Source organism: Danio rerio, chromosome 7, assembly GCF_052040795.2.
Source record: "Danio rerio strain M-AB ecotype USA chromosome 7, GRCz13ab, whole genome shotgun sequence".
Lineage (NCBI taxonomy): Eukaryota > Metazoa > Chordata > Actinopteri > Cypriniformes > Danionidae > Danio > Danio rerio.
Window position 1 is genome coordinate 50,550,624 of NC_141027.1, and position 13,084 is coordinate 50,563,707.

The window sequence follows — 13,084 nt, forward strand, 5'->3', positions numbered from 1 at the left end:
TGAATATTTAAACTCAATTACGGATAAATGTTTAATTAAGTTATTATCTTTTCAGTTTCTCTATTTAAAAAAAAAGACTCACTGCATTTTAGCAGTATGAAGCTAAGATTATTGAGCTGAAGCTCGACTACAAAATTAAATCGCAAATCAAATCAAAATCACAATATCTATAAAAACAAAACGCAATTAGATATTTTCCCCTAATCGCACATCCCTATTAATGGCCTTTTTTTAAAGAGGATAAGCTGTATGCTGTCATGTTTGAGTTGAGATTACATCGAATAAAAAGGGCACATTTCAAAGCACTTCACGGGACCTTTAAAAAGTTTTCATAGTTCAATGAGTGAAAAGTGATAGTTCACTCAAACCTGACAATTCTGTCATTAATTATTCACCCTCATGTCATTTAAAACCTGTAAAAACTTTTGACTGCGCGTTATTTTAATGTATAATTCATACTATTAACAAATCATCAACTTAGACTTTCAACTCAATAAACTACTACATAATTTCCTGCTTATTATTGGTTAGCAAGGTAATTAAGTTTAGGGATTGGGTAAGATTAGCGATGTAAAATAAGATCATACTTTATAAGTGCTAATAAATAGTTTATATCTTAATAATATGCAGGCAATAGTAAATGGTGTGAACTGTTACTTAAACTAAATGTTACCAATATATATCTATCTTCAGGATATAAATTGTGTTTTTTTTATTATTTTTTTTATGAAACCCGAGAGCTCTTTAACCCAGTGGTCAAGAAATATTTGAAGAGATATGCAATATTCAATAGTTATGTATATTGTGATCATAAACATGCACAATATTGATAATGTGGGCACTTGAAAATACCATGAACTTAATTGGTTATCCTAATAGTGTCATGGAAATATTGATTTAAAATTCGGACTATTTATAGGGCTATTATACTTTGTTCTATTAGGCTCCAATAGTTAACATTGAATTAATTTAAATACAATTTAAATATTCACTGTAATAAATCTGTCTTTTTCTCACTGTTGATTTGAATCTATTAATTAGCATTAAGTATTGAGATTTTATTATAAAGTGTTACCTAATGTGGCACTTCTCGTAAAGAGTAAGGGTGTAACCCCTGTGTCTTGGCCAAATTCCCTCTATTGGCCCTTAACCATCATGGCCTCCCAATCATCCCCATCCACTGAATTAGCTGTATTACTGTCTCTCCACTGCTCCTATAGCTGGTGTGTGGTTAGCGTACTGGCATCGTTGTCCTGTGGCTGCCGTCGCATCATCCAAGTGGATGCTGCACACTGGTGGTGGTTTGGAGAGACCCCCTCTCATAATTGTGAAGTGCTTTGGGAATATAGCTATACACAATAATGCGCTATATAAATACACACATTACATTATAATCCTTTTCCAACTTAATTTGGTTAATATTTATTTATTCTGAACAACAGGCATATACAATAAAGCAATGAGTATTAACATGTTGTTATTAACATTTTGCAGTAACAATATCATGATAAAACATGATAAAAGCTTCAGCAATTAATCGTTGCCTTAATTTCTTTAATGGCTCAGCCATTATTTTATGAAGCTAAGAGAATACCTTTCATGGCTAAACTCTCCCTTTAACATGGTCTTTTATGTAGAGTATATTAACATCCAGATGACATTGCAGGTGGGAAAAAAAACAGTTCCCTTTACAGATGTCAAACATGTAGAGGTTTCAAGCCTACAATGGATCATCTGTCATCATCAGACGGAAGAAAGAGCACCAAACCAGTATTTCTAGTTTGCCATATGTTTCTGGTAGCATGTGCCCTCCTGGGCACACTTCAAAGCCCATGTTGACAGGCAAACATAAGAAAAAAAGAGATGCTTTTTCCAGCACCTTAAACACTATACTCAAATAACTGGCCATTCAAACATGAAGAAGAAACAATCATTGAAGGAGTAATGTGAAACAGAATAGTGTACTGTATAGTGATTAATGACGTCAACAATTATCTAACTATTTTAATTTGTTGTAGTGCGTGATTCTTTACACTGGTTCCTTAGATTCCCTTTTCATCCCATAATAATGCATTACTAAGCTGGTAGTAATTTAGAAGTACCATTGAATCTTTGATGTCCCTGCTCTTGTATTGGTTTAGGGTTAATGGTATTACATTTCTGGAATAGAATGTCCCAGGCAAAAAAAAAAAAAGTGGGCACTTTTATGGGTCTCCACATTCAATGGGAGATTTGCGTGCGTTAAAAGACACCGTAAAAGAACAGACAAATTATATTATATTATATTATATTATATTATATTATATTATATTATATTATATTATATTATATTATATTATATTATATTATCATTATATTATCATATACTTATTGGGATTTTCATCTACAGTATGCAGATTTTTGGCATTTAAAATGGCATTGACAGGCTTAGTCATGTTTTAAAACAACATTACTGACATACTGTTGTAAAAAAGAAAACGTGTAGACAAGGGTTGGATCCAAATGTAGATTTATTAGAATAGTCAGTCAGGCAGAGGCCAAATATCAGCATACATAACAATAGAGAAAATCCAAAGCTGAGTCCAAGAAACAGGCCAAAGGGTCTGGACAGGTGGCAATTTTTTTTTTAACGATACAGTATAAACAGTACAGTGGTCAAAAACAAGAAAAGACAAAATACAAGAAAACATTTTGTAATGAAGCAACAGACTAACAATACTCGGTAAATGGTGGATGTGAGAGTGGTGTATATAGAGTCCATGTCAGTAATAATGCCCTATTGACCTTATTCTCCGCCGACGAGTGGGCGCTACCATTTGAATCTTTTTGGCTTGAGACTTCCGGTCTCATTCACTTCCATTCATTTTTAGACATTAAAAACTGCTCATTACGCTGCTTGATGTTGCAATTTGATATTTTCTTGTTATATTATTCTACTTGGTCTGTGTAGTCATGCAAACATTTGTTTGTAGAGCAAGTAGTTTGACCTTTTTCTGCCGTTTACTATTCCTAGTCATTTCTCCCATAGGCGACTGAATCGGAAGTTCGAAGACAATCGCGAAAATAGGCACACTTCCGCATTTTAGAATAAGGTCAATAAGTGTAATCAGTGAGTGAACTGAATCTGGTGTGTGGTTGCAAGGCATGATGGGTTTTATAGTGTGAGAGGATGATAAAAGATGTACTCTTCAGTGGCCCTCAAGGACAATACCTCTTGTGCTCACAACAAATACATGCTCTTCTCTATCTGTACAGTTTTTTGAATAGCTATTTTTGAATTTACTAGTAAAATAAGATGTTGGTAATATTTCTTAAAGCAGGGGTTTCTAATGTCAGCCTTGAAGGACCACTTTCCTGCATAGTTTAGCTCTAACTAACCTCAACACACGTCTTGAGGTTTTTTGTGTGCTCAGTAAGACCTTTAGATGGTTCTGGTGTTAAGGGTAGAAGCTTAAATATGCAGGAAAGTGGCCCTCCAGAAACAGGATTTGAGCCCTGTGGCTTAAAGAGACTACCAAGGTTTGCTTTCCAACAAAACTTACAGTAGTGGCTCACAACTCTGGCCTTTCGGTACCCTAAATGCTGCACATTTAGGATGTTTAGACATTTTTCCTTTGTATTGTGTAATTGTTTTGTTCAAATTTAAACATTGTCAAAATGATACTCTTTTAGACGGTAGACTGAACATGCAATGAACGTTCATCATCTTACTATTTTCACAATTTTTTATTTTATTTATTTATTTTTTGTAGAAATGAGACCTGACTTTGATACCCAGCTTTTTGAAACACCAACACTATCTCACTGCAATTTGTAACTTTTTAATTTAGTGGCTAGTTTGTATTAATTTATACAATCCTATTCATGAAATTTATTACAAATTTTACATTTTTATATAACTCCTACGAATTCGAACAAATTAACTGACAAAACGTAAATCACTTACGTTTCCTTATGAGATCAGGCTGCAAACAAAGCATTTTAAAGCTGTAAGACCATTTGAAGCCACTGCAGAGAATACAGCTATGTAGACCCTTATGGAAACTGTATGATTATTTATACTTACAAAAAATAAATAAAAAAATTGAAAGTCTTTCAGTCTATGTTTTAAGTTCTTAAATGCACTTTAGTTAATTATCAGGAGCTTACAATTGCACTTAAGTATACTGACAGAAAAGCCTTAGTAGTACACTTGGCCTATCCGCTTGTTAAGTGTGACGTCACGCGAAGCGGCTTCCGGGTCCAAGCGCTCTATTCAACTGAATGATTTCTCCACTCAAATGAATGGCGGCTTGGACCCGGAAACAGTATTACATACGTCACAAACATGTCACCACTTAACAAGTGAATAGTTATTCACTGACATTACATAAAGTGTAATTACACATTTTATACATTACTTTTATTGTAGTTTACACTCTTTTGGTTGAGAGGCCTATTAGGTATTTTACTCACATCATATTACATACTCCTGCAGGTTTGGTGACAATGCTTAAGGCTAGTCCTAAAATGCATGTTTCAGGTGTCTTAACTGAAAATAACTTGCATTGACATGTCTTAAAATAAGCCAATCACCTTGTTTTGTCTTAGGGTGCACACCAGCATTAACACCATGTATTAACAATTGATATATACACTGTAAGAAAAAGTTGGGTTCAAATTTTAAAACAACCAACTACAAAGATATTTTGAGTTTACTCAACTTTAATGGTTGAAGTTGTGCGAAATAATTTTTTTAAGTTGACTTTAATGGCTGGTTTAAGTCAAGACTACTTTCAAGCCTTAGTACATCTTACTTGTCATTATGAGTTTGCTTAAAATAGAGGTTGAGTGAACTGTAATAAATGAGTAGGCACAGCTTAACAGAAGTTTAGTTATGTCAAAGCTGTGCAGCTGGTTGCCTTAAATGTTTAAGTTGATTAAATCTTTTATTTTTTATAATTTATAATTACATGTAAATCTTATATCTGCACTTCTCAGATATCCGTATGACTCCCTTTAAGAATAAAATGAAGATATTATAAAACACACAATAAAAACACAATATCAAAGAAAAATATATATATATTTATTGACAATTCTGCGAACAGCTTTCTGTCAAAATGAAATGTACTGCAGTCTAAAAAAGAAAAAGAGGCAAAGAAATTTTAATCCTCAGATCTTGTAATTTCTTTTAAGTGCTTAAGTAAAACAAAAACAAAAAAGTATACTTAAATACCCTAAGCTAACTAATGTTTGTCCTGCTGGTGGAAAACAAATACAAAAATAATACTTGTGGACTTTGAAAAAAAGTAATTTATAAAAAAATGTATAAAATAAACTAAAGGGTACTTCTTGTTCATAAGGGAAAATGAACAGCTCATGTTTCCAGTACTGTTAAGGATGAGAACACATACAATACGGGCATACAGCTATAGGAGAGTTATGACGCAGTCACTTTATTTACAGTAAGGGCCAATTCACAGAGTACACATTTTTGTGTTTCTCGGAACTGTACTTTAATTGTTTTTAAATCAGCTGAAACAGAGAATTTACAAGTATTTTACAAAGTTGCATATTTGAATCAATTTGTTAAAAAAAAAAATCTTCTTCGGCAATCTACTGAAAAAAAAAATGAAAGTCCCCTCTAGGCATGGGCCAGCATAAGATTCTGATGGTATGATAACCTTGGAAAAAATATCACGGTATCGTGATTACTGCTCTAAAATACAATATTTTTTAATGTCTTATATTTTTAAATGTCTGGGTAAAAAACTACAACGTTTTTTTTCCTTTGAACACAACATATTTTATTTTAAGAAACATTTAAAGTATTTTGGAGCATCTACCATGTCAGGCTAAATAATTCAAATCAATCATTGACTTCTGTTGTCTTCATTAGTTTCAAACACATAGATTTATTTACAATTTAATTTAAAATTTAATTTCAATTTAAAATGGCATCTTTGGATATCTTTTGTGCTAGAGATACTGTTGTCTTAAAAAAACAAAAAATAAAAATGTAAATAAAAAATCTTACACATACCTTAGGAAAGGTAGAGCAGAAAATAGGTTTTAAAACCTTGATTTTTTTCCAAACCGCAGTATACCTTGATAACGGTTATCATCCCATGCCTAGTCACCTCTATCTTGGATGGCCTAAGTGCGAGAAAAAAAAAGGCAATTTACATTTTTGCATTAAATTATTCTTTCAGGTTAAAATGTTACAGAGAGTGACAAACGTTTCAATGCTCAGTTTCAATGCCAGAATATCACCATCACACTTTACAGATATTTTGGAGCTTTTTATTTTTAAAACAAGATAGAAAGTCATTGTGAAAACCACATATATTTATTTTTACAGGAAAAATCAATTTCCTCCTAATTAGCATTTTTATTGTGTGAAAACAGTATTAACGCTTACGTAAAACAAAACATTCCTCCATTTTAGGTTAACACTGAACTGAGGTTAAATCTGCGAAGGTCATAGTGCAGATAATAAGTCAATGATTACTCCATTTTCCAAAGGTGTGTCTTAATCAAGCCAAAGACATAACATCTCTGTTGCTATATTATTATGAAATAAAAACCACAAAACCTGAGGCATGTTCTGTGGAGGCTGACTGACAGAACATATCTGTTTTTCCCTCCATTTTAATCTTTGACCTAAAAAACAAAACAAACCACAAAACCTGAGCTATGTTCTGTGGATCAACTGACTGATGGAGTACTTATCTAAACATTATCACCTTATCTCTGCTTATTTTGTCAAATGAATGATCTAGACTGAAAGGCAGAAGTGTTGTGGCTGTGAGTACAGTACGCACATTCTTTGAGCATGCGAGCACAGTTTCATGGTTTACAGGAATGTGAAGGTTGGTTAATGATTGCCTGAGGTGTCAGGCATTATGTGCAGGTTGGGGACATAAGAAACAATCTACTTCAACACTAGTTCAGAGAGCATATTTAATGAAAGCAGACAAAGAGCCAATGTCTGTTTTTGCCAGAAGCAGTGTTAAACATGTGCCTCTTTAAAACACACTTAATAATTATGCACAAAATATTATTGATTGATGAATTTCATATTAGGCACAAGAGGGGAAATTCTGACTGAAGCAATTTTGACTGTTGCCTCAGCCTATATATATATATATATATATATATATATATATATATATATATATATATATATATATATATATATATATATATATATATGATTTTAAATGACTTCTCAGTGTGATGTTTGAAGGTTTTTAGCTTGCATTGCTGGCATAATGACATATAAGTTGCACTGAGAGACATTAATTTAGTGCCTGATTGTGCATAAAGGGATAGTTCACCCAAAAATGAAAATTCTGTCCCTAAAAATTTTGTGTACTCACACTTAACTTGTTCAAAACAATAGTACGTTGTTTTTTTTAGGAACCTTTAACCATTGACTTGGATAGAATTTGTTTGTATAAACATCTAGAGAGATGTGGTGTCAGGTTTAAAGTGATCATCCTGTTGTACCTCTTTTGAACAGTCTTCTTACATCTACATAATTACATAACGTTTACACCACATCTCTCTAGTGGAGCACAAAAACATTGAACAGTGACAATGTTTTAATGAACTGATTATGGCATTCATTGGTTTTATCTGCAGCACACTTTGTCATTATCTGACTTGTAAAGCAGCATTCCTTATAATCTAATGGCAAAACAGTGAGTGTGTTTTAGTTTATGGTGAGCTTGGTATAGTAGATGTTTAGTGGTAGGGATAGTTAAACTTCTTTAAAGAGCACCTAGTTTACCCCTTTTACAAGATGTAAGATAAGCCTTTGGTGTCTCCAAAATGTGTCTTTAAAGTTCCAGCTCAAAATAACCATCAGATAATATACTATAGCCTCCAGAATTTGCCCATTTTGGTTTCTGATTACATTGTAGCTGTTTTTGTAGCCTGTGCCTTTAAATGCAAATGAGCTGCTTCTCCCTGCCCACTGCTCCGACATGCTTGTCTGCTTCTCATGCTTTACGTCAGATAAACAGCTGTCAGTGACAGAGACAGACTCAGGCCCGTTTACACTAATGCGTTTTAGTTTGAAAACGCGTAAGTTTTGCCACGGTTACGCCAACCGTCCACACTACCCCGGAGTTTTCGAGCGGCAAATATGGAGCATTTTGGAAACGCTGGAGAGCCCATTTTCATTCTGAAACGCTGCTGCTCTGTCTCAGTGTGGATGGGGGAAAACGGAGACATCTGAAAACGGAGGCGGGGCTGCTGAGATTCGCTACCTGGTTGGGGCTTTTGTATCCTTCCCTTATTCGCTAAGCCCCGATCACATGACTATAACACATGGCTTTAACGCTACCGGAAGACAACAGACCCGTTTTCACTGTAAACAACAACACGGACACAGAAATGGGAGCGTTGTTTGCACTATTATCTGTTTTAGGCACCATTGTGCAGTTATTAATTTGTTACGTTTAGTAACAACTCGACCTCGTCGTCTGTCCATAAAAATACCTCTCTTGCTTTCTTTGTCATCACGTTCATTGTTCAACCGGCGTTTGTTGACAAACAATAACCAAATGCAGAGCGAGACACATGCTTCCTGTTTATACTACAACGCGCTTGCCCAGAGTGCGCGAATGGTCACGTGATATACGTTTTTGGTGGCGTAGTGTGGATGGAGATATGTTCAGAAACGCTAGGTGAAATGCTAGTGTGGACGCAGATCGTTTTTGATCTAAAACACCATTTTAAAATTAAAACGCACTAGTGTAAACGGGGCCTCAGATGAAGCTGACATACAGCTCATTAGTGGAGTTTATTCAAGCCTTTCTGAAATTATGAGTCTCACACAAATGCCGCATGCAGTATACACACACACACACATATATATATATTCAACTTTAATGGCACTTTGCGACCATGGAAAGACTACATAGCGATTTTACTCTCTTTATTACAAACATGCTCTGCATTAAAAATGTTTTAAACTTATAAAACTTATAAAAATCACAGAGAGTTGTAACAAACACTTTAATCTCAGTTTCTTTGCAAAAAATGTTCTGTGGACATGTTTATACTATATGGTATTATAGAAACATGGCGTCTGTCTATCAATTCAGTGGGCGGGGAAACCTACGTCACGTTACGGTGGGCCTCAAAACCACTGGGATTTGGATCCTATTTTAATGTCAGATCATTTAAAAAAAGAGACTTGTTGGGTTTCTAGCAGCATGACTGTGGACACACTCTACCTACACACAGTTCTGTCCAAACAGCTTACAAAAGATGATTTTCATTATATGTGCGCTTTAAAAATGCATCAATCCTAAATTAATTGCTTGATTGATTTTTTGATTGATTTTTGTCATCATTTACTCACTCTAATGTTGTTTCAAACACTAAAGACTTCCATTCATCCTCAACGCATAATTACAGAGGTTTTTAAAGAGCCCTGAAAGATTTCGGTCTCTCATTGGAAAGTTCAAAGAACAAAAATCTATGCTTTAAAGTGTTTATTAAAAATTGTAAAACAAATCCATCAAGCAGTTTAACCCAGGTCTTACACAATCACAAAAACTCAATAATTTTATAACAAAAATATAAAATTTAAGCTTCATTACATACTGTACATCATTGCACACGTTACATATCTGTAACATCAATGCACATACATAGGACCTCAAATAAAGTAAAGAGAAGCTCAAACATGCTTGTTTGATCTGCAGGAGACAGTGAAGTTTGTTCTTGTTCATGAAAGCGGACATACTGTATTAGAACTTCCTTTTCACATATTTTAGATCCTCTATGTTTTGCATTGATCAATGTTCAGATATGACAAGCATAGTTTAGATATTCGTGAAGTCTGTTTGAACGGTCTGAGCTTCTGAAGTTTCTGAGACTTTTATTACAGTTTGTTAACATACTTCCAACTGAAACTGAATATTGAGTAGGGGCCGGGGATTTCTTTTTGCGCATCATTGCCTTGTAGCAAAAAAAGGAGGAGGATAATAGTAGGAGGAGTGCGGTTAGTGGTTGTCATCAAACTGATGTCAACAGAACAGAGAGCAAGCGCCACTACAAATGTGGAAGCAAATGGTCAGATTTTTGATTAAAGATTACCTAAACAAACATTTTTTTTTCCCAGTGAATTAACTGCATGGATTAATTGTTCACCTACAATTGTTAACCTTATTCTGAAATGTGGAAGTGCCTTTGTTTTTGAAATTGTTTTAGAACTTCCGATTTAGTTGACAATGGGAGAAATGACTAGTAATAATCAATGCAGTTTGCAAAGTCAAGCAGCATAAAGAGCTGAAATCAATGGAAGTGAATGAGACCAGAAGTCTCGAGTCAAAAAGATTCCAATTCAATTCAATTCAGCTTTATTTGTATAGCGCTTTTACAATGTAGATTGTGTCAAAGCAGCTTCACATAAATGGTCATAGTAACTGGAACAGTGTAGTTCAGTTTTTAGTGTTTAAGTTCAGTTCAGTTCAGTTTAGCTCAGTTCAGTGTGATTTAAAGTCATTATTGAGAGTTCAAACACTGAAGAGCAAATTCATCGATGTGTAGCTCTACCAATCCTGAACCATGCGAGCCAGTGGCGACAGCGGAGAGGGAAAAAAAACTTCACCTGATAGGAGTGAAGAAAAAAAATCTTGAGAGAACCAGACTCAGTTGGGCACAACCATTTTAATTTCTCCGCTGGCCAAAAGTCTTGTGCAGAGCTTCAGTCACCGCGGTGGAGGCTGGAAGCTGGCCTCAGCGAAGACTCGTCTGTCCAATGGCTGTGCCATTAAGGTCAATAGAATAACTATGTGCACTAGCAAAATAAACATTGTAAATTTTAATTTCAAATGGATTTTATGACTTAAGACGTTAAGACTTTGATTAAATCTTCAGTTTCATGAAGTGTTTTTGAATGGTTTAGATTTTGGTTACTATTTATTTTTAATAGATGTCCCAGAAGCATGTGAGAATATGGTAAAAATAAATTGTAAAAATAAATGTTTTTATTATTTAGTTTCGGTGAACTAAGCCTTTAAATTCTAAATGTGTCAAATCCATTTCACATAAAAGGTCAAGTGTAATAATAGGATTATTAAAAGTCATAAAAGTGATGATTATAAAATATCTCACTCAATAACAGAACAAAAGGTCATAATCTGTTTTATTATCCCTTCTAACAACACATTAATCAGTTCCTGACAGCACAAGTCTTTTTTTAACTTTACCATCTAGTTAATTATTTATAGTTTTATATATATATATATATATATATATATATATATATATATATATATATATATATATATATATATATATATATAATTAATACTTCTTTAAACTGTACAGTAAGTAACTGTCCTTCACTGTCTGTTCAGCAGAGCATGGTCATGTAGAGAGACCCCTTACTGACTTTCTCACAGTGATGGAGCTGAAGGTGTGGGTGGATGGCATTCCCCGTGTCGTCTGTGGCCTCTCAGAAGACACATCTTGTCAGGATGTAGTCATCGCTCTTGCCCAGGCTATAGGTACGTTATAGAATACCTCTGTTTTTCTCTCTATTTTACCTTTTGACCAGCTGTATTTTAACATTTAACACTCGTAATGTCTTCTTCAGGGCAAACTGGTCGCTATGTTCTCATCCAGAAACTACGGGATAAGGAAAGGCAGCTTATGGCCAATGAATGTCCATTGGAGGCCCTTGCAAAACTTGGCCAGTTGGGCAATGAAGTGCAATTCATTCTACGTCGCACTGGCCCCACGACCAGTGAAGCACCAGACCAAAGTCGGGCCCCTAAAATACATAAACCTACAGATCCAGTTCCCATCAAACACAAAGAGCCCAAAAAAGCTCTTACGTTCAACTTGGGCCCCTCCACGTCTCCCCGAACTCGTGTGAAGCAGGTTGAAAAGCCACCTAAAGACTTCCAAGCACGAGGTGCATCTCCATCGCCCTCTTCGTCACTTGCCCAAGCAGCTCCATCCAAAGACGCTCTCTATCAGCAGATTCTTCGACAACAAGGGCAGCTGCAGTCTTTACAGGCGCAGCTGGAGGGATTCGAGAGGGAGCTGGGCGTTTGGGAGCGCTCTCCTCCTCCAGCACTTTCTCCTGAACTCCTTGAAGAAATGGACCGCTTACAGCAGGCTTTTAGACGGAGCGAGGCAGAGCTGGCCCATGCTAAGTTTTGGGAAGATGAGTTTCAGTCCGAGGTACAAAAAGAAAAGGACATCCTACAGCAAAAAAATGAACTCAAAATTGCCCTAGATAAACAAAACCGAAGGCTGCATGATACAGACAGCCAATCAGAGCAGCTACAGCGAGAGATTCAGGTGCTCATTGAAACCAAGAGAAATGGTATGCTTCTGGTCAAGCCCAGTGTTGAAGAATCTGTGGTTAAAGCCAAAGAGCAACTGGTCAACCATCAGCGCCACGGGGCTGAGCTGCAGACATCGTTTGAAGAGGTGGATAAGGCACTAAGGCTGGCGGAAGAGGAACTGCAGGTCAGTATTACTGAAATTATTACTCATAATCAAACATACTTTTTTATTTCTTACAACTGCATAAATCAACCAAGGTGTACGGTAGATCAAGGTCTTGTGAAATTAAAAATAAAAAAGTTTTTTTTTTAGATGTATCAATCAATATGTTCGTTTTAAGGATGTCTATAAGCCAGTGGTCTCAAACTTAATTCCTGGAGAGCAGCAGCTTTGCATAGTTTAGCTCCAACCAGCTCCAACTCACACTCACACCTGATTAGTTGGAACAGCTGTGTTTGATTAGGGTTGGAGCAAAACTGTGCAGAGCTGCGGCCCTCTAGGAATCCAATATGAGACCTATGTTATAAGCTATTGTGCTCTAAAACAGTGACAAAATTAGCGTTTATAAGATATAAACATGAAATAATCACCCAAAGCTTGCAGTTTGTCACTTCCAACTAAATGGATCAACTTTTTGTTTTTACGTCACCTCATAATTTAGTTTCTCATCAGATCTTCTGACCAATCAAATGCTCTCTAGTATCTGACATGCTCCACCCCCTTCAAGACACTTCTCATTTAACTATAACTTTAGTTCTTCTCATTGAACTATAATTGTGAC

General features: G+C 35.3%; 1 protein-coding gene across 6 annotated transcripts in view; it reads left to right on the plus strand.

The window, feature by feature from the left end:
• Positions 1-13,084, plus strand: part of rassf7b (Ras association domain family member 7b) — a 36,283-nt gene that overhangs the window by 15,264 nt on the left and 7,935 nt on the right. For 2 of the 6 annotated variants that reach the window (NM_197942.1, XM_087258882.1), the window contains 2 exon segments: positions 11,367-11,513; positions 11,603-12,486. In NM_197942.1, coding sequence (NP_922933.1) covers positions 11,411-11,513; positions 11,603-12,486 — 987 coding nt within the window. In that variant the 5' untranslated portion in view covers positions 11,367-11,410. 6 annotated transcript variants of the gene reach the window in all.